This window comes from Bactrocera neohumeralis, chromosome 5, assembly GCF_024586455.1.
Source record: "Bactrocera neohumeralis isolate Rockhampton chromosome 5, APGP_CSIRO_Bneo_wtdbg2-racon-allhic-juicebox.fasta_v2, whole genome shotgun sequence".
Taxonomy (NCBI): Eukaryota; Metazoa; Arthropoda; class Insecta; order Diptera; family Tephritidae; genus Bactrocera; species Bactrocera neohumeralis.
In genome coordinates, this window is record NC_065922.1 from 18,109,591 (window position 1) to 18,131,848 (window position 22,258).

General features: G+C 38.8%; 1 protein-coding gene across 2 annotated transcripts; it reads right to left on the reverse strand.

The window, feature by feature from the left end:
• Positions 1–16,332: 16,332 nt before the first annotated feature.
• On the reverse strand, positions 16,333–21,452 carry LOC126758608 (gustatory receptor for bitter taste 66a-like). 2 transcript variants are annotated; one of them, XM_050472947.1, is made up of 6 exons: positions 21,173–21,452; positions 20,598–21,107; positions 20,248–20,531; positions 20,002–20,190; positions 16,634–16,723; positions 16,333–16,503 (listed from the first exon to the last, which is right to left on the reverse strand). In XM_050472947.1, exons 1-6 carry the CDS (start codon positions 21,405–21,407, stop codon positions 16,333–16,335), a joined length of 1,479 nt encoding a protein of 492 aa, XP_050328904.1. In that variant the 5' UTR covers positions 21,408–21,452. The 2 variants fall into 2 exon arrangements, with proteins under 2 accessions (XP_050328904.1, XP_050328903.1); XM_050472946.1 differs by lacking the exon at positions 16,634–16,723 and adding an exon at positions 19,852–19,941.
• Positions 21,453–22,258: the final 806 nt, after the last annotated feature.

Genomic DNA, 22,258 nt, shown 5'->3' on the forward strand with positions numbered 1-22,258 from the left:
ATATTTCCAATCGACTGGCTTCTGCCGACTCTTTTACCATCCGTTGCTGGGTATAAAAGTGTTTTCAGAGCGGTACAAGTATTTTCAATACTTTTTATGGAAGAAAATTCCGTCGATCCATGAACCATGAGAAACACTGTTCAATTTCGAGGTAGTTTCCTATTAACTTTCATTTACGTGGTCGTTTTTAATCCCATAGTTATTACTGTTAAGAAGATAAGGCGAGGATAGATGAACGCTATTGTGGGGTAATATGTTCTGTTGTATGTAGCAAAGACGGAGTGTTTCCAGTGTACACACACAATATCAATCAGAGGCATGTTCGGCATTATCGCCCCAGACACATCTGGAACGTGTCATCTCCGGACGCTTAGGTGACGAATATCTCCACTGCCAGCCCAGGGTTCAACCAAATAAACAGTGGCAATGAAATTAGAACTTTCGAAATGGTTGGTGGATTCTCAATCCGGAGACAGTCAGGCAGCTTGATGAATTTTCATATGTTGGAGTCTAGTACTACAGATAACCATATTTCGGGCCCGGCGTAGTCGATCAGCCTCAATTCATTTGAGGATGTTTCATCATGGAGGCTGAATTCACCGTCTATTGTGGCATATACCTTATTCTTCTGGCGTTAAAGTCGACAAGTACGATTTTGACATCGGGGCGGGGGTATCTTTCATAGGTCTGCTCCATAGAAGACATCATTTGTCATATCGGCCTTCTCGTCCTCAGCGGTATGTTGCGCAATTTCGCTTTGATACGGATTGTGGCTAGACGTTTATTCACCGGGGTGAATGCCCGGACTCGGCTACGGAGTCTCTATTTTATATGGGCGCTTCAGTCCATGTCCCCTCCATCGCATTTCTTGAACTGCGGTGATGTCAGCTTTTACTCTAACAAGGACATCAATCAGTTGGACAACGGCACCTTCCCAATTAAGGGACCGGTTATTCTAAGCGTATGCCCTTATATCGTAATCCTTAATTCGTTTGCTGTGGTCGTCATCAAAAGGGGTCTCTCATCCGAGATACTGTTTCCTTTTCAAGGGGATGTTTTTTACGTGGCGAGTTCCAAACCTAACGCATAACGCTGGGGAGGGTTGGTTCGCTTTTTCACTTTAGCTCGCCTTCAAACGGATGTTCTTTGGCTACTAAGAGGATACTTGGTTTAAGACCGAAAGTCATAAGCTACTTGACCTATATGCAAAAGAATAGTTTCTGGCTACTTCCAAGTGAATGCCGCTCAGAGAACTTTCCTCACTTGCGTGAACTACTACACATGACTACGTCCTTCAAGCTTTAGGAATAGTTTCAAATGCATAATTCTTCACTTTGAAATTCGAGCTATGTCTTTTTCAGTATTTTGTGAAGAGTATTACGGATGAATCACAAATAGCTTTTACGTTTGATTAATTTCTCACGTAAACTATGGTTTACTCCGTCAAAGTAATAATCCACAATTTAGAAATATTTCAATCAATATATCCCCCAATAACTTAAATTCCTCAAAAATAAAGCCAATTTATATAATATTAAATTTTTATCAGAACAATTGTAGTAATATACTGGCTGCCATCAAAAAAGTTACGGCAATTTTATACTTTTGCTATGAGCTAATAAAAAGGCGACATTAACTTGCTGAAAGTCAAACCAGAAGACATTAACATCACTGAGCTTGCGTTAACATTTTACTGCGAGACGCTTGCGTCGCCACACACACTACTTCACCACGCTTAACTAACACTACAACATTTTCTTTAATTACAGCATTTTTCCTGCGTAAAATCTCAGCACAATAAAGTCGCGCAATAATTTTTAAGTCAAAAGCGCATAAAAAACTATATAACCAAATTTTAAAGAAAATAAACGAAAACCCCATGGAGTGGAAAGGCTGCAGGAGCGGGTCGACTGCGACAAGTATGCGTGTTGCATGGCGCGCTTCGGTGATCTTGCCGCAAGCACAAGCGACTGTGCAGCAGCACTAACATATAACGGGCGAGTATATGTGACAGGGCGGAGGGGAGCCGGCACTGGGGTACAGAAAAATTAAGTGCTGGCTCGTTAAAGACTTTTACAACACTGTCACTGCCATTGCCAGCGACGCATTCTGGATGTCGCTGTCGCTGTCGCTGTCGCTGCCACTGAGACGGCCACATTGGTGCTGCATGGGCTGCCGCAGGCGAATGCTTAAAATGGCAAATACGCGTAACAAGGCAATAACAGTGACGGCAAAAATGTAAAAAAAATGAAAAAAAAAATTAAAAAATAAGCTAAAAAGCAAAAAACACATCGGTGGTGGCAACAAGCAAGCAGCGCGCATGCAACCAGAATCGGTTAAGCGGGGAGAAAAAATCTGTGGCAAATGTTTAAAAGCCGCAGCGTCCAATAGTTGCATTGCGCGGTTGCAAGTGTGTGTATGTGTGTGTTCGTTAAAATTGTTAAGCGAGTGTTGAACTGCAGGTCCATGCGTGCATGCATGTGTGTGTGTGTGTGTGTGTCGAGTGTTCGTTTGCTGGTTTATTATTGTGTGCGGGAGGTCAATAAAACTGCTGGCAATTCATTCTTCATTGCCATACACCGAATTATACTGCCGAGGTGCAATGAAAGTGGCAGTAAGGAACCAAGTGTTGGAAAAAAGTCAAAAAGACGACGCATTTAAATGGTGGATAAGAAGAGTAAAACTGCCAGACTGGCAAGCGGATTTTCAGATTTTCATATTTAAGTTACAATAAAGCTGGCATTTTTGGTAAACATTGCGTTGACCGCGGCATATTGGTGGTGCTTGGTGATTCTTGAGGTGAACGGTGAGATGAATTTGCATAGTTTAATGTAGAGGCTTTAAGGAGAACTCATGAAAATTTGTTTACATAAATGGTATGTAATACTCTTTTTCAGCAACAGCGCGCCAGTCGTTCTTCCTTTTCGCTACTTGACGCCAATTGGAGACTGAAAGTATAGCCAGATCCTTTCCCACCTGGTCTTTCCAACGGAGTGTGGGTTTTCCTCTTCCTCTGCCTCCCCCGGCAGGCACTGAATCGAAAAGTCCAAGGCTGGAGTGTTCTCCTCCAACGGAACAACATAACCGCTGTCTTTTAATTCGCTGAAGTATGTTAGTTTGATCGCACATCTCGTACAGCTCATCATTCTATAGACTGCGGTATTCGTCTAAATTTTCTGCAGAACCTTTCTCTCGAGACCTCATAACTCGACCGCTTTGCTGCTCTTTAGACGGGCAATTGCTATTCGAACTTCTTTGTGGTCGGGGAAATGGAGCATTTTTTTCTCCACAGCGACACGGCAGCCTTCATCGTACCAGCTGTTTTTTTGCAATTTCCGATGGTTTCGTGTGTAGCTGTACGTACGGTGCTTGCAATGCCGTCCCACAGTTCACTTTTACTGAGTTGCTGACGAGTGCTCTCAGAGAGCAGGAGTGCAAGTCGAGTAGAAAATTCTTCGGCTGCTTACTGTGATTGCAGCTTCTAGGCGACGAACATTCCTTGCGTTTGTTGACGTGCCTTTGTTGCTGCACAGCGGCGGGTGCGTATCTTCGCTGCAAAAAGATAAGTGGGTCGTGTCTATGCTAGAACCGCGTACGCATGTCTCAAACACTGGGTCTTTTGTCCATCACAACATGATCAATCTGGTTGGTGGCTTTTCGATCCGGAGACAGCCAGTTAGCTTGATGAAATTTCCTATGCTGAAATCTAGTACTACAGATAACCATATTTCGGGTTCCGGCGAAGTCGATCAACCTCAACCCATTTGGGAATGTTAATTTCACTCCACCATCTCCATGAATCCCACTGAATTCGCGCTCCATTGTATCACCACTGTATTAATGCCACAAAAACCTAATCGTCTCAGTCCTTGTCCAGGCCATCGCTCTTCTTGGACGGCGGTGATGTCAGGCTTTACTCTTACAAAGACATCAACCATCTGGACAGCGGCACTTTGCCAATTAAGAGATGGGTCATTTCAGATGCATGTCCTTAAATCGTAATCCTTAACTAGTTTGCAGTGGTCGTCATCAAAAAAAAAGGATCTCTCATCCGAGGCTTTTTTGATCTTACATTGGGGAATGTGTTTTACGTTGCGGGTACCAAACCCAGCGTACAACCCTGGGGAGGGAGGACTCGCCTTCCCACTTTAGCTCGCCTTAAGACGAATTTTTTCCGGCTATCCAGAAGATACTTAGTCTAAGACTAAAAGTCGTGAACTGCTTGAGCTATATGTAGAAGAAACGTTTCTGGCCACTTCCAAGTGAATGGCGCTGAGAGGACTTTCCTCACTCATATTTATGATAAAACGGTTAGACAAAAACATTTTCTCTTAGTTTAAATTAAAAATTAGGAAAAACGTGAACGTCGGTTGCTCCTAAGTTGTGAAGGTTATTCAAATACAAGTATGTGCTGTAGTAATTTGATCAGAACGAATTCTTTGAATATTTTAAAGCAATGTTAGATAAGGATCCATACTAAATTTCGAGCAGATATCTCGATAATAGAAAAGTTTTTCACACAATCAACTGATTCCGATTATTCATTATTAGTTTCTAGTAAACATAAGGAGACGACGGTGCCCAAAAAATAAGGTTACATTGTATTTATTTCGAAAATTCTTTTTTTATTCTTCGAAATCAATTTCATCCTCTTCAAAGTAATCCCCTCCCGATGCAATGCACTTATGCCAACGAATTTTCCAATCTTCGAAACACTGGTTGTAGTCACTTTCCGGGATGGCCTTCAGTTCCGTCTTCGCTGCGGCTTGAATCTCCTCTATCGTACAAAAACGGTGTCCCCGGAGCGGTCTTTTGCGCTTGGTGAACAGCCAGAAGTCGCACGGCGCCAGATCAGGTGAATACGGTGGTTGCGGAACGATATGGGTTGAGTTTTTGGCGAAATGATCACGGATTACGAGGGCAGTATGGGATGGTGCATTATCGTGGTGTAAAAACCAAGAATTGTCTTTCCACAATTCCGGCCTTTTTAGGCGGATAGCGTTACGCAAACGACGCATAACGTTCAAATAATATTCTTTGTTGACTGTTTGACCGGTTGGAAGGAATTCATAATGCACAACACCACGATAATCGAAGAAAACAGTCAACATGACCTTGATTTTTGAGCGACTTTGGCGCGATTTTTTTGGTCTCGGCTCTCTTTTGGCACGATATTCGCTCGATTGATCGGTTGTTTCGGGGTCATAAGCATAGACCCAAGTCTCATCGCCAGCGCTGCGTGACACCCTGGTAGCCGGATAGCAACGTTTCACACACTTCAACGCGACGCCTTTTTTCCAAAAAATTCAATGTTTTCGGTACCAGTCGAGATTTGACGCACTTGAGGCCCAAAACATCCTTCAAAATGGTATTGGCTGAGCCTTTCGATATGCCAACTTCATCAGCAAGGTCTCTAATTGTTAATCGACGGTTTTTCAACACCAAATCTTTGATTTGTTGAACGTGAGCTTCGTCGGTTGAGGTTGATGTTCGCCCTGGACGCTCTTCGTCTTCGACACGTTCACGGCCGGCTTGGAACTCACTATACCACTTGTAAACATTTGTTTTAGGCATAGCCTCATCACCAAAGGCTTTCTGCACCATCCTCAACGTATCCGCAGCAGAAAATTGATTCCGTAAACAAAAGTTAATGCAAATTCTTTGCTCAACAAATTTCGACATCGCAAAAAACGAAAAACTCACTTTTAGCAGCTCACAAAACGACACGTATCTCAAACAATAATGAATATTTTGACATGAAATTTGACATAAATGTGACTGACAGTACTACCAATCTAAAAAAAAAATAATTCTCCAAATCCTTCAACGCGCGCAGTTTAAATTCAAATGTCACCTTATTTTTCGGGCACATATGTATATGTTACCTGGTCTACGGAAAGGGGGCTTAGGTGTCAAAAAAAAAAGGAGAACAATTAATGAGATAACGAGAAACTGACGATTATTTTTAACAGCTTTTCCCAGAAAACTAGTTTTCACACGTTAGCTCCCTTTTCGTAGACCAGGTCACACTTACGAGCTGAGTCAATTTAGCTATCTATAACAGTCTGTTTGCTACTGATCCCTAATTTTTGGAGATATCGATATCGAACCACAATAGCATATATCACTAGCTGCCATGAACGATCAAAATCATGTTATTTTATATAAATTTCTTTATTTGTTAGGGCTACAGCCGAAGTTAACATTTCTTTTTGTTTGCATTTTTATTGCCAGACAGTTAAAGTGCCACGCTATAACCCTCCCATGTTACAATAAATATAGCAAACAGTCTATAAATTATTTGTTGAAAGTGAAATTTCATAAATGTCACGCCATAAAAAATATATATGTATATTGAGAAGTCGTAAAGGAGCTACAACAGTCGACAGTTTACATATTAGTTTGAAGTCATAATAATTTTTATAGGGTTCGGTATTTAAATGAACACATATTTAAATTTATCGCATGCAATAAAAAGTTTATTTGCAATTTGTTAGATTTTTACTCTATGTTGACCAGTATGAATTATAGAGATCGTTGATGGTGTTAATTATAAGAGCGTGTAATAATTTTATGGCAAAAAGTAGTCGTTTAGGGTGGGTAAAAAAAACTGGAAAATGATACTTTCGAGTTGTCACGGTGTTAGAGAGAGAAGTGGTATTTGACTTGAACAAAAGCTGTGGCAGTTGCACCAATGGTAGAAATAGAGATTATGATTGTTTGGTTCTTTAACTCTTCACCTAATTTGTAAACTCTTCGAAAACTCATCCACCAAAAATTAATATAAAAATGAGACAACGAAAAGGCGTCATGAAGTCATCGCTTTTTAAAAGACTATTGTTCAAAATACAAGATATTTCTATAGTCATATTGAAAATAGAAGAAATAGTATTTGGATGCAATTGAAAAGCAAATTCTGATATTCTACAACAGATTAATACTGCGTCTACGCTATGCGCATTCATTCACCGACAGGAATCAGGTTAGGTTAGAGTTTTTCGCTGATGCCAGATAGTATTATATGTTTGTTAAACTTCTGCAGTCAAAAGCAGGTCACTTGTGAAGCTAGTGAACTCTTGTAATTGCTCTGTATGTCGCAAAAAAGCATCTGAATGCATGAAAATATATTTCATTTATATTCCCAGTAGTTCACCTCTGCGGAGATGTGAGCTCCAGGATGTTTTAGGCTTAGTTTCGGAAAGGCATAAATGTAAAAAGGAACTATTAAGGTATAATAAGGTTTTTCCTGCCTATAGGGAATGAACCATTAATGTTGTGTGGGGTGAATGATCTTTCGATTGGTGTATATGAGGCTGTTGTGGACAATTGAGTCCTTTTGATAGTGATATGATCGGTGTACGCGCACTTAATGAAGGTGTAATTTCTTCAAGTTCAAGTTTGGAGTCCTTTGCGTAAGCCGCGTTCAGACGACGAAAATGTTTGGCTGAACAATAAAAGTAGAGTTTTCTGCATGACTTTTGTTTTTGTTCTCGTACCAATTCTCGATCACCAGTCCAAAGTAAGACGGAACTGGAACTGGAAGTGATTTCGGTTATAAAATTCATCAAGTCTTCATTTTGTTAACACGTGAAGTAGTAGATATCTCACTCCAAATTTACCTTTTATCAATCAATTTCTTGGAGAATAAGTGGTGGTTTTGGTCTTAAATCCGAGTTCAGATAAAGTTGATCCTGTTTGTAGTTGAGTTTGAGTTGCATTGCAACCATGCGAGTATGGTGGAGTCTGATCATCTTCTTATGTAACATTATAGTGTAAAATGATTTTAGAGAAGTCAGTGCAATTTATGGAATGACCCTCCGACCATTTTAGTAAAATATATTAATGTAATTTATCAGCTTTTTCGAATTTGCTACCGCGATAACTTGAAGACAAGTGCTCTGATCGTCATATGTTTTATGTCTGTTCTGTATATAATTTTACATACAATGACCTATCTGTGTTATAATATGAGAATCCATCAGTGGAGGCCCTTTTTAGCGACGTCGAAGATATCGTATAACTCAAATGTATCACTTTTTTCTCAAGAATGCGACTGTGTTCTCTTGAAATATGTATAAATATACCCTGCTGTTTCCAAGAGAGGCGAAATTATCTACGACTTCGAAGTAATGACTGTCAACAGTGGCGTAGGAATCAAGGCGCGAGTGCGACGACTGAAAGGAAATATTTCGTCTTATCCTCTACTCTTATAGAAGATGGTAACTTCAGGAGTAGATTAAAGAAGTTACACGTAAGGGAGTCGCCTTGTCTAATACCTTGTTTGGTATCGAACGGTCTCTCATCCGAGGCTTTTTGTTTTCTTTTCATTGGCGTGTTTTTTACGTGGCGGGTCCCAAACCCAGCGCACAACCTTGGTGAGGGATATTTCGCCTTTAAACGGAAGTTATTTGGCTACCCAAAGGATACTTGGTCTAAGACCTGAAGTCGTGAGCTGCTTAAGATTGCTTGTAAGAGAAATGTCTGGCCACTTCCAAGTGAATGGCGCTCGGAAAACTTTCCTCACTTACGTGAAATTCTCCACATTACTAAATCCTCCAATAGATAACGATCGATAATGAGCGGTCAATATAAGCATAAGATAACCGAAAACTAGTTTCATAAGGCGTACCATTACATAATGGGTCCAATTGGAAGAGAATAATGCTATGTAGGGGAAAACTAATTTGGTTACTTTGTATGGGAGAATTTCACAAATGATGGGGTTTATCAGCTGAAAATTTTTTGTTTTAAAATTTTCAATTTATTTATACACTTTAAACACAAAATATAGATAAAATATTAAAAAAAAATTCAGATAATTTTTAAAATTATTTACAAAGTAAGAGGCGCACTCTTTCAAATGCAACGCTGTAATCACTCTTCGCACATAAATTGGTATGCGCTTACGGCCAACCACACCACTAAAAATTTAAATTTTTTGCACGGCTTCTTTGTACATTTTAGTCAGACATTTTAATTTTTTAGGCTCGATTTTCAAAAGGCTTAGCCACAGGCAATTCACTCGACCGCCAACTCTTTTCAACACATTTAGTGCATTTTTCACTGGCACATTGCTTTTTACCATATTTTTAGGCGCTTGCGCTTTTTATGTAAATTTTTTATATATTTTTATGGCCAGAGCAAAGCAAAAAAAACAAAAAGAACAACAACAACAAAACAAAAGGCGCATTCAAATGAGCGTGGCAGCAAAAAGCTTGCAATTTCTACATGCGGCCTGCAAATGGCAAATGATTGGTTGCATGCGGCAACATGAGCAGGGCAAATGAGTGCGGGAGGCAGTCACTTGCAGCAGCAGTTGCAGAAACAGCCTTGCAACCAGCCACCGCCGCCAGTCAGCAATGCCATCAATGCCAAAGCCATACAATATTTCACGGTAACTTGCATTTGCCGCCGACTGCAGGCTGCTGGCTGACGACTGCCTGCAGCAGGCGCTACGTGCAACAGCAACGGCGCGTCTTTTGTCGCCGCCACTCGCTCACGCCCCAAATAGCGGTAACACTGTAAGGGCTAATGATGTTGGCAGCCAGAGTAGTGGCAGCAGCGCTTTTTGGTTGTTGTAGGAGTTATTGTTGTTGTTGTAGGATTTGTTATTGTTGTTGTTTTTACTGGCTTTGCTGTTGGCGTTGTTGGTGATGATGATTGCCTGTGTAATTAGCATTTTTTGTTGGCCGTTCGCCTTGCCCGCACACGAGCCTTGCATACGCTTAGGCGCTGAGCAGCTGCACTGGCTGGCTTCTGCCTTGTTTTTGCGCTCCTTCCACAGCCAAGCGCTCGATAGTGCGCTTTGTTAATGCGCAGCCATAAAAATGTGAGCTTTGAAAATATATATTTTTGGTAAAAAAAATTTTAATTGGCATTTTAATTAATATCCATTTGCATTTCACATTTCGCATTTCAGATTCGCCATTGCGCAATGCGAAAATTTAATTAATTACACACTTGGAAATCAGTCAAATCGTCAGGCAACCAAGCCGTCAAATAACGGTGTTTGGCAGCAGCCTAACTGCAGCCAACAAGCGTCAGCTTCTATTTGCGGCCTAACCCAGCAATGCGAGTTCGGCTTCGTGATGCTAACGGTAAATACAACTGCATATATATATATGTATATGTATGCATGTGTATTGGTGTGTGGCAACATTGGTTGACAGCTAGCGGTAATGTGACCGCGGTGCATGCAATTCGAGTGCATTGCTCGTCAATCGTCGCTCGTCGCTCGTCAGCAGCGTGTTAGTAGTGTTGCCACCCACGCAAGCCTAGCGCACACACTCACACACCCACTCGAAACGCATGGGTAAATATTTGTTTGTTTGTGTGCGTGTAAGTCATTGAGCGGGAAATGCGGTCGGCAATTCACTGCTAATCCAATCGCATTTACATATGTATGTGTGTGCCGTGAAGTAAAGCTGTATTTGTGCGCTCACCCAAAGGCATGTAAATACGCGCTGAATATTTGTGTATCTGCGTGTGTGTGTGTGTATGTGGAAACGCTGTTTACTGCTTATTTTGATGACAAATATGTTGCACACACATCAACCACTAATGAGTTGCTGCAAACACGCTCACAGTTATGCACTGGCAATTCACTTTGTGCGCCGCCTGATTAATATCTAAATTTACCGCAATAATTTCATAAGTAGTGAGCGCACACTAGTCACCACCGAAATTAGCATATAATCCATAAAATATCGAAATGAATTCGCTGAATACTCACAATATATGGAAATTATTACGATTAATAGAAAATGATTTGTTCTCTCTTTAACGCTAATTCGTTTTTAAGCTGGCGCTAACGATTTTGACTGGCAACACTTTTGGTGTTTAAATTAGGTGAGATTCAGGTGACACAACTCTAGAGCATCACTTTGGGAGCACATCTTCAAGAGCGACCTATACCAGTAAAACGATTCAGAACCAACTAATTGAATGCTGCAGGGCAGAGATACTGGACAAAATTTTGCAACTAGTGGCTCGTGCTGAGTTTTACACGATTGTTTTCGATGAATCTCCAGATTTGTCGGGAAAAGCTCAGGTAATACTATCATCCTGCCAATTATTACGTAGAAGTAGAATTTCCGTAAAAATATAATAATTGATGCCTATTGTCTGAACTATCGGATAATGGTTGTTCCCAAGAAAATAAACAGAAATTTACAGAAGAATAATGTTTCTCGTTACAGATTAGCATTGTACTCAGATACGTCGATTTTTCTTCTGGCGAAGCATGCATACGAAAAGACTTTGTATCTATTTTGGACGCATTCGGTCAACTTTCGAAGAATACTCTCGCGGAGGGCACAGAATCAGAAGAAAGCGAGGTTGAAGATGGATTAATGGCTTACAGGACTGCTGGAAAAAATTACCGAACCGATGAAGAATTGTCTCTAAGTGGATCTACCATCGAGGGGATTGTTCTTGGAGACATGAAGAAACTGAATCTCCGAATGGAGAAATGCGCTTCGATAGGGACTGATGGATGTGCGGTCATGCTGTCAAATATCGGAGCAGTCAACGAAATTCGGAAAGAAGCAAAAAATGCTGTCATGACTCCGTGTTTCTCGCACAAACTCAACGACAGTATTTCAAAGTCAGTGATAGTACGATTAATCGATAACGTTGCCAGTGCCATACGAGAAGTCGACAAATTCTTCAAGAACTCATTTCCAAAACGTGTGACTGTATTAGCAAAGATACTTGCTGAAAAAATTGTCCAGTTGTGTGAAATAAGATGGGTAGAGAAGCACGATGCGATATGCAAGTTCGAATTTATCGTCGGGCTCTTCTGTCTCAGCGAGATTCTATCGCTCGCCCATTCGCTCAGCGTAGTTCTTCAAAAGGAAGCAATTGATTTGGCGATTTGGCATCAAAAATGATTGGGACGTTGCTTGCCACGTTGGAAAAAAAGAGGGAAAAAGTTGATGAAATATTCCGATTGATTTATTCAGAAGCTAAGAAAATGGCGGAAAAACTCGATGTTGACAAAACGAAACCGAGAACACTTAGTCGACAAACGAAACGCGAAAATTACGACGTGAAAACTTGCGAAGATTACTACAGGGTCTCTGTCTATATACCTCTGTCTCAAAAATTGAAATTCAAAGGTGAATTAAGCTACTGGCAATGTCACTGGCAGCAGCAACAAAAAATTGAAGGCAGCGAAATTCCAACTTCTGCACTGGAAACATTAAGAAAATGTGATGTCGACATATTCCCAACAATCCACACCTATCTCCGAGTATTCTGTACACTTCCCGTAACAAACGCGAGCTCTGAACGTTCTTTCTTTTATCTTCGCCGCATAAAAACATGGCTTAGAACGCCCATGCTTCAAGAAAGACTAGTTGGATTAGCGTTGCTTCATATGCATCATGACATCGAAATCACCGCCGAAGAAGTCATCGAAATATTCGCAAAACTTTCATCATCATCGTTTTGCGTTATGAAACACGCAATGTAAAAGGATTTTTCTGTTTGAATTTTTAATAAAATGAGCCACTATGTAATGCATGCATATGGTTGACTTTTCGATTATAACCACTTTGTTTACCTAAAAATTGGAATTGATAATATTTGTTTCTTAATTTGTACTGTATTTCTCTCGCAATAATAAGTTTGAAACCCAAATCGAATAATAAATTCAATTTCCCCCCCAAGAATCGTCTCTGGATCCGCCACTGGGTAATATGTATATATTGTACTCGTATACATATAAATGATCAGGATGACGAGACGAGTTGAAATCCGGTTGACTGTCTGCCTGTCCGTCCATCCGTCCGTCGTGAAAGCTATAACTTGAGTTGAAATTTAGATATTCTGATGAAACTTGATATGCAGGTTTCTTAGCACAAAAAAATAAGATTTCGTAGATGAGCGTAATCGGACTACTGACACATACACAAATCGCCGAAACCGAAACCGAAAATGTACCATAATAAGCACTAAATTAAGATTTAACTCTAATTTGACACAGAGGGATCGGTGTAGCATTAGGCATCTGTGCGCATAAAATTTCGAAAAAGTGGGAGTGGCCTCAGTCTCCTATAGTTTAATGTACATATCTCCTAAACCACTTAAGCTACAACAACCAAATTTGCTGAGTAAAAATCTTATAAGAACTTCTACCGACAGTGTGAAAATGGATGAAATCGAAAGATTTAAACTATGTAACGGTTCTGTTAAAAACTACTAAATGCGCTGTAAATCAATAACTAAACATGCCAGAAACGTTAAATTTTACCACCGAGATGGTGTAGAAAGGATTTATGGGAGCCGGTGTGAAAATTGAACGATGAACGTGGCATCGATCACTTTTAGGTGTAATCACATATTTCGAAACCCGACCAAACCGATTTCGACTACCTTTAGTACATGACCTTCCTCTTGTATTTCTACGTCATCGTGCGAAAATAGGCGAAATCGGACTACAGCCACGCTTTGTCTCTTGAGGCAAATATTTCACCAGCAGAATCATGTGCCACAGACAGGAAGAAGTAGTAATCATTTGTCACCTGGTCCGAACTATTAGGTGGATGCATTAGAAGATCCTAACAAATTTTCAGGAGCTTCTGACCAGTATTTTTTGTGTGGCCTGGGACCCAATTCACTAAAGCAGGTCATTGCTGGGTAAGCAATCATCAGACGATTTAATTGTTGACAGTTCCGAAATAGAAGTTTGGCAGTCAAAAAACAGCGCTTGGTAGATTATTTATAACCAATCCCTACAAGCACATAGCAAAACCTTCCTGACTGCCAAAAATGGGAGATTCTATGTAGGTGACCGTTGACCATGGCTTGATGTTGTCATAAATGACTCACTTTTCTTCTTTGGTAACCATTTGTTTCTTGAAATGGATTTTATTGCGATGTACATTATGAAGTTTTTTTGCGTTAACTCGAGATTTTCAACAATTGCCCACAAAAGCGCTTTATATTTTTGACACTAAAATTACCCGAGCGGAATCGAGTAAAGCAAATTTTCGGGTGTTTAACTGTTGCAAGGTTAAAACTATATGCACAATTCACTATTTCCAGCCGCTTGACTTTTTCGCTTTTATTAAACAAAAACCATAAAATGTAGGGTATCTTTACAGGGTGGTATACATTGACGCCTTTTCAGACAATGCTCAGTCTAACAATTTCAAAATTTGAGGATTTTTTTACTACTGAAAACCTTTTACCTTAATTACACGTTATTTTGCACGTTTTATATCATAAACAAAATTTTGTGATTGGTTGACTCAGCATTGTCTGAGAATTAAGTTTAGAGCACAGAAAACGACCGAGAAGACCAAAACTGATAGATTATTCGTCGTTGGCAACCGTTTTTCCGATAGGTTTTTCGAGCGGATACACAGACGAAGCCGGGTATTTACTTTTTCCCTTACATCCGCAATAAATTCTCACGGCTAGGTCTTATTGGAGAGCCTCAAATAGTCCATTTTCTGGGGTTAAAATATCTACCAATAAACGCCACTGAATTACCAGAATTCAGAATTAAAATAAATTTAATAAAAAATAGAAAGTTTTCACCTGATTTAAACTTTTATTAGCGTACATTCATAAGTTAAATAAATATAACATAATGGACGCTAAGATAAAGGACTTCCTTATGGCACTCCCGATAACGCAATGAAAGAAACGGAAAACATCCCATCGACAATAACAACACAACATCTATTGTGAAAATATGGCTTGATCCACTACAAGAAAACCGGATGAAAACCTCTCTAATTTTTTAGTAAAAATATTGTGTGTGGCTTTAAGGAAATCTGTGTAAACACAATCTTCTTGAAATCCAGCCGATAAGGCAGGCATGCAATAATCACTAAAAACGGCTAGATTTGACACGGTGAAGCGACCAGAGATAAATTTATGCTGATTAACGTTAATTATTGTTTAACTGAAAAAGAAAAGCACTCAAATGTTTTGGAAATGGTAGACATCCTTCCTACCACCTTTAACCTATACGGGTACTAAATGTCAATTTCCTGCGCGAAATAAAGTTACCAGAAGACAGAGACTTATGGGATTACATGGGTTTCACAGTTTCAAAAAATCGAAATTTTTTTTTTGTCTTATTAAATTCTATAACATCTCTAGAATATTGTCCTAAATTTTCAAGTTGCTCCGACTAATAGTCTCGGAGATACAGCCTTGAAAAGGTGGGCGCTCGAGGATGAGCTCTCTTAAAACTTTAAACGCGTTTTTTGTCAAAACTGTGTTTTCGGTCGGTTGTCAAGATTTCTCGCGAACTACTCAACCGATCTTGATGAAATTTTACACAGTTCTTCGAGATATCATTTACAAGGTCTTGAACGAAAGATTTTTTTAATTACAATTATTAAAAAAACAAATATCGAGAAATTTTCATTGAAACTTGCATTTTTTTATAAAAACGTCCGCCAAAAATCCAATTTTAATTTTTTTTCCTTGGTGTTTTGTCTTTACTAAAGCACGTATTTTTTATTTTTATTTCAGATGATCCTGAAAGAAGTTCTGCTGACAACTCGGATTCACCTTTTTTCCGAGGAACTGCCGGAAATGGCGTCATAATGACTGCCATTTTGATATTTTTTTTTTTAATTTTACAAAATGTGTATTAAATATGAGTCTTTTCAATAAAAGAAAAATTCATTACAATATTTCATTTTTTATATGTAAAATAAATTATTGAAAAAAGGCCGCTTTTTGTCCGAGGAAACCCATGTAACCCCTTATTGAAGATAAGCATGAGAGGATATACATATGTACAAAGGCAGAACAATTTTTTATAGATACAGGCGGCAGCCCATCTAGTTCTAATTTGAAGGAATGCTTGACATCATAAATGGCCTTAGAGATATCCTGCGAAAGACACAGTGTGCCCAAATTTATGGATGGAAAATTATTAACAGAAGAAGTAGAAGTAGTTCCAAGCTCATCATGTAGATATTTTTTTGAAGAAATCAGCAAACGAGTTAGAAATTTCACCAAAACTGCATGGCGACTTATCACCCCAGCGTAAAGCGGAAGGAATGACCGAACATCCCTTTCCAGATTTTACAAAGTACCAAAAAGACTTTAGGTTCAAAGCTTTTGTTGAAGAAAATTTTAGGGAATATTTATTTTTAAGATTTTCAAAGGTTTGCTGTCATTAGTAGCAGCTTAGTTTGTACACCTTAATCCACTGTAAATGCTTTTTTTAAATATTGAATTTATGAATATTTTTAATAATGCAATTATCGTAAAATTCTACATTTAATGTGAGCATAATAAACTGCAAATATACCTAAATACATACATATACATAAAATTTTAAAAATTTACATTGCATATCTAAGCCCATGGCGTTGTCGATTCCATCATGCCGAAGGTGTAATTTTCAGTAACCAACGCAATGGCGGTGGTCTCATTCGCTGCGGCCAATTCCTTAGAAATGCGCACTTGTTGCGCGGCCATATCGAATTGTATGAGTATGATCAGATAACTGGTTATTGCGCCACAAACCTATAAAACATATCAAAAGTACGCATAAAAATCTAACGGTTTCAGAAGGCATACGCATGCCACAGTAACGACAATAAAAGCTACTAGAAAATAAGGAAGCAGTTAGAAAATATTGCGCCAAGGCACGTACCGCATATAAAGTACCCATGTCCAGCGTAAAGAAACCGCATGCCGAGAAATTTATGGCGTGATTCAAGAGTTTCAACGACAAATGATTAACCTGAAATTATGCGAGTCCTCCGTTAACAAAAAGAGAAGTAGTAATCATTTGTCACCTGGTCCGAACTATTAGGTGGATGCATTAGAAGATCCTAACAAATTTTCAGGAGCTTCTGACCAGTATTTTTTGTGTGGCCTGGGACCCAATTCACTAAAGCAGGTCATTGCTGGGTAAGCAATCATCAGACGATTTAATTGTTGACAGTTCCGAAATAGAAGTTTGGCAGTCAAAAAACAGCGCTTGGTAGATTATTTATAACCAATCCCTACAAGCACATAGCAAAACCTTCCTGACTGCCAAAAATGGGAGATTCTATGTAGGTGACCGTTGACCATGGCTTGATGTTGTCATAAATGACTCACTTTTCTTCTTTGGTAACCATTTGTTTCTTGAAAAAATCCATATTTTATTGCGATGTACATTATGAAGTTTTTTTGCGTAAAGCGCTTTAAATTTTTGACACTAAAATTACCCGATCGGAATCGAGTAAAGCAAATTTTCGGGTGTATAACTGTTGCAAGGTTAAAACCATATAAACTATTCACTATTTCCAGCCGCTTGACTTTTTCGCTTTTATTAAACAAAAACCATAAAATGTAGGGTATCTTTACAGGGTGGTATACATTGACGCCTTTTCAGACAATGCTCAGTCTAACAATTTCAAAATTTGAGGATTTTTTTACTACTGAAAACCTTTTACCTTAATTACACGTTATTTTGCACGTTTTATATCATAAACAAAATTTTGTGATTGGTTGACTCAGCATTGTCTGAGAATTAAGTTTAGAGCACAGAAAACGACCGAGAAGACCAAAACTGATAGATTATTCGTCGTTGGCATCCGTTTTTCCGAAAGGTTTTTCGAGCGGATACACAGACGAAGCCGGGTATTTATTTTTTCCCTTACATCCGCAATAAATTTTCACAGTTAGGTCTTATTAAAAAAACAAAGGTCTTATTGGAGAGCCTCAAATAGTCCATTTTCTGGGGTTAAAATATCTACCAATAAACGTCACTGAATTACCAGAATTTATAATTCAAATAAATTTAATAAAAAATAGAAAGTTTTCACCTGATTTAAACTTTTATTAGCGTACATTCATAAGTTAAATAAATATAACATAATGGACGCTAAGATAAAGGACTTCCTTATGGCACTCCCGATAACGCAATGAAAGAAACGGATGACATCCCATCGACAATAACAACACAACATCTATTGTGAAAATATGGCTTGATCCACTACAAGAAAACAGGATGAAAACCTCTCTAATTTTTTAGTAAAAATATTGTGTGTGGCTTTAAGGAAATCTGTGTAAACACAATCTACTTGAAATCCAGCCGACAAGGCAGGCATGCAATAATCACTAAAAACGGCTAGATTTGACACGGTGAAGCGACCAGAGATAAATCTATGCTGATTAACGTTAATTATTGTTTAACTGAAAAAGAAAAGCACTCAAATGTTTTGGAAATGGTAGACATCCTTCCTACCACCTTTTCCTGCGCGAAATAAAGTTACCAGAAGACAGAGACTTATGGGATTACATGGGTTTCACAGTTTCAAAAAATCGAAATTTTTTTTGTCTTATTAAATTCTATAACATCTCTAGAATATTGTCTTAAATTTTCAAGTTGATCCGACTAATAGTTTCGGAGATACAGCCTTGAAAAGGTGAGCGCTCGAGGTCAGGTATGGGCTCTCTTAAAACTTTAAACGCGTTTTTCTCAAAACTGTGTTTTCGGTTGGTTGTCAAGATTTCTCGCGAACTACTCAACCGATCTTGATGAAATTTTACACAGGTCTTCGAGATATCATTTACAAGGTCTTGAATGAAGGATTTTTTTTTAATTACAGCTATTTAAAAAAAAATGTCGCGAAATTTTCCTTGAAATTCGCATTTTTTTATAAAAACGTCTGCCAAAAATCCAATTTTAATTTTTTTTCCTACGTCGTAAAACACGTATTTTTTATTTTTATTTCAGATGATCCTGAAAGAAGTTCTGCTGACAACTCGGATGCACCTTTTTTCCGAGGGACTGCCGGAAATGGCGTCTTAATGACTGCCATTTTGATATTTTTTTTTAATTTTACAAAATGTGTATTAAATATGAGTCTTTTAAATAAAAGAAAAATTCATTACAATATTTCATTTTTTATATGTAAAATAAATTATTGAAAAAAGGCCGCTTTTTGTCCGAGGAAACCCATGTAACCCCTTATTGAAGATAAGCATGAGAGGATATACATATGTACAAAGGCAGAACAATTTTTTATACATGCAGGCGGCAGCCCATCTAGTTCTAATTTGAAGGAATACTTGACATCATAAATGGCCTTAGAGATATCCTGCGAAAGACACAGTGTGCCCAAATCTATGGATGGAAAATTATTAATAGAAGAAGTAGAAGTAGTTCCAAGCTCATCATGTAGATATTTTTTTGAAGAAATCAGCAAACGAGTTAGAAATTTCACCAAAAGTGCATGGCGACTTATCACCCCAGCGTAAAGCGGAAGGAATGACCGAACACCCCTTTCCAGATTTTACAAAGTACCAAAAAGACTTAGAGTTCGAAGCATGGGGTTTTGTTCAAGAGAATTTAAGCGAATATGTATTTTTAAGATTTTCAAACGTTTGCGGTCCTTAGTAGCAGCTCAGTTTCTACACCTTAGTCCACTGTAAACGCGTTTTTTAAACATTGAATTTATGAATATTTTTAATAATGCAATTAACGTAAAATTATACATTTAATATGAGAATAATAAACTGCAAATATACCTAAATACATACATATACATAAAATTTTAAAAATTTACATTGCATATCTAAGCCCATGGCGTTGTCGATTCCATCATGCCGAAGGTGTAATTTTCAGTAACCAACGCAATGGCGGTGGTCTCATTCGCTGCGGCCAATTCCTTAGAAATACGCACTTGTTGCGCGGCCATATCGAATTGTATGAGTATGATCAGATAACTGGTTATTGCGCCACAAACCTATAAAACATATCAAAAGTACGCATAAAAATCTAACGGTTTCAGAAGGCATACGCATGCCACAGTAACGACAATAAAAGCTACTAGAAAATAAGGAAGCAGTTAGAAAATATTGCGCCAAGGCACGTACCGCATATAAAGTACCCATGTCCAGCGTAAAGAAACCGCATGCCGAGAAATTTATGGCGTGATTCAAGAGTTTCAACGACAAATGATTAACCTGAAATTATGCGAGTCCTCCGTTAACAAAAAATTTGAAGAACAAAAAGCAAACACTGACAATTTCATAAACCTCATTGGTGTCGGCGGCAACGCCACACTTATGCAGGCAAATGCCGGCACGACGCGCCGCCTGCGACGTCTTCCAGCTGTAGAGCATCAACGACACGCATTTGCCGCCGATGTAGGTGAGAAAGACGGTCGAGATGGAGCGCTTTTTGGCGGAGCGAAAAATGAGTGGAATGGTGTGCTGTGAAAGAGAGCGTAAGCACTACCGTGAAACGACAGAAAAGACACCGTTACTTACGTCCGGTTGTGAAGCGCAATAAACAAAGTAAAGTTGCGATGTAACGACGACAAAACCGAAAGCCATCAGTATCAATATTGGATAAGACCAGAGTTCGTTGAGTAACTTGGCTATCCTACAAGTGCTGTCGTGCAACTGGCATAAGCTTATGAAACGTTCCTGCAGAGCTTTGAATGTGTAAAGCGAGCTTTCATGGCTTATGTTAAGCATGTAGTTTCTGATCGGTTCGGGTTCGTGCAGTGATTCGCCAAAAGCATTGCGTACCAGATGCTCCAGCTTGATATCTGTGGAAGGAAAATATTTACTAAAACTATATTTCTTTAATTTCTTAAAGACTCTTCGTGAGATACCACCGATTTGTTCTTGCCGCAGTGGCAGCGATGTCTGCAACACCAAGTCATGCTCCTGGTAGAGTTCCCCTTTTAGCTGCTGGTTTTGTCGCTTCTCCAGTTCTTCTGCTATTCTTTCTAGCTCTGCATTAATCGCATCGAAACGATCCCGCAAGCCCAACAAAATGCCTAGAAACCATATTTTATCCAGTGTGTTATAGAAAGTGGGCAGCGAGATGAAGATCCATAGCACTGTGGTCCATTTCAATTCTTCAACCAGAAACCAGATTGAGGAGAAAAATATGAAAAATTCGCAGAAAAAAGTGAACGCGATCATCAGCCAAATGCCACGCTGCACGCGTCGATTATCCACCGTAATGCCCAACTGGCGTAGATCCTCGTCCACACAGTCGATGCGTTCGAAGAGTCCTGGTAAACGCCGTTGATTGCGTAAAGCCATTATCTGATCGGTGAACATGGTGGCGGGCGTAATGTAGGTGAACACTATCGTAACGATGATGCTGAGGTGATCTGGATTCATACAATATTAAAAAAATATATATTATTCTTATAAATCTATGTTCCTTGGTACTCACTATTCTTTGTTATGACCTCTTCATCGCTGAAGGTAAATAACGACAAGTTGAAGAGCATGAATGTAATGCACATTATCGTCACTACCACACAGCTGCCCAGGCGTGAGGGCTGCAGTATGCCTTGATAGTAGAATTTCTGCAAATCATATGGATAAACGCCTAAAAGTTTGCAAAGATAATAAATCGAGTTAAAACTGTGCAAAAATTGCTGCGATCGGCCGTTGACTTCGGACATCTTTGCTGCTGCTGCGTTAACTGTTTTGTAGGTGTTGCGTGTTAATGCGCCTAAATGTAGACAGTAAATGACAGCTAGGTGCCAAACGCAGTAATTAGTAACAGCACTGATGGGCGATTTCTTTTTAATTAATGGAAATTACGGAAACACAGTGAGAAATGAGAGGAAAGATTGAAAAAATGATGGAAATTGGAAAAAAATAATATTAAAAAAATATAGTAAATACTTAGTGAAATGAAATAATATAATCAATGGTAAAAGATAGAAGTTAATGTGAAAATAAATAACAAAAATAATTTTTTAATATTTTTGATGTTTTTGTGACGGGAGTTGAATCCATTAGCTCCTTGTACTAGTTATGACACGATAATATGACAATAGTAGCCATTTTCAGAATCAAGAATGTGTATCGTATATAACTTTGTTTTTGTTTCTTTCTGAATATGTGTAGACCATCTTTTTCGATTCCTCTCCCTTACTCGAATTCTTCATATACATAATGTATGTATATATGTATATGACCATAGCGATCTTTAGAAGTCGGTTCGTTTGTACTCTCTTCTCATTTTTACTGTGTTACGAGAGGGGATTGAGGAAAAGACGAACAGTATGAAAGTGAGAGAACAGGAAAGGGTGCGAAAATATAGCGAGAATGAGAGAGAGAGCGAGAAAGAGAGGGAAAGAGGGATAAAGATACAGAAAAAGATAGAGGATATCAGGATCAATAATTCAGTATCTTTTCAAATCGTCTTAATTCTGTTAAGAGAACAGGATAGAGGGTGAGAAAAAAAAATAAAAAAAATGAGAGAGAGAGTGAAAGATAAGCATACCTTCAAATATCCACAATTCTG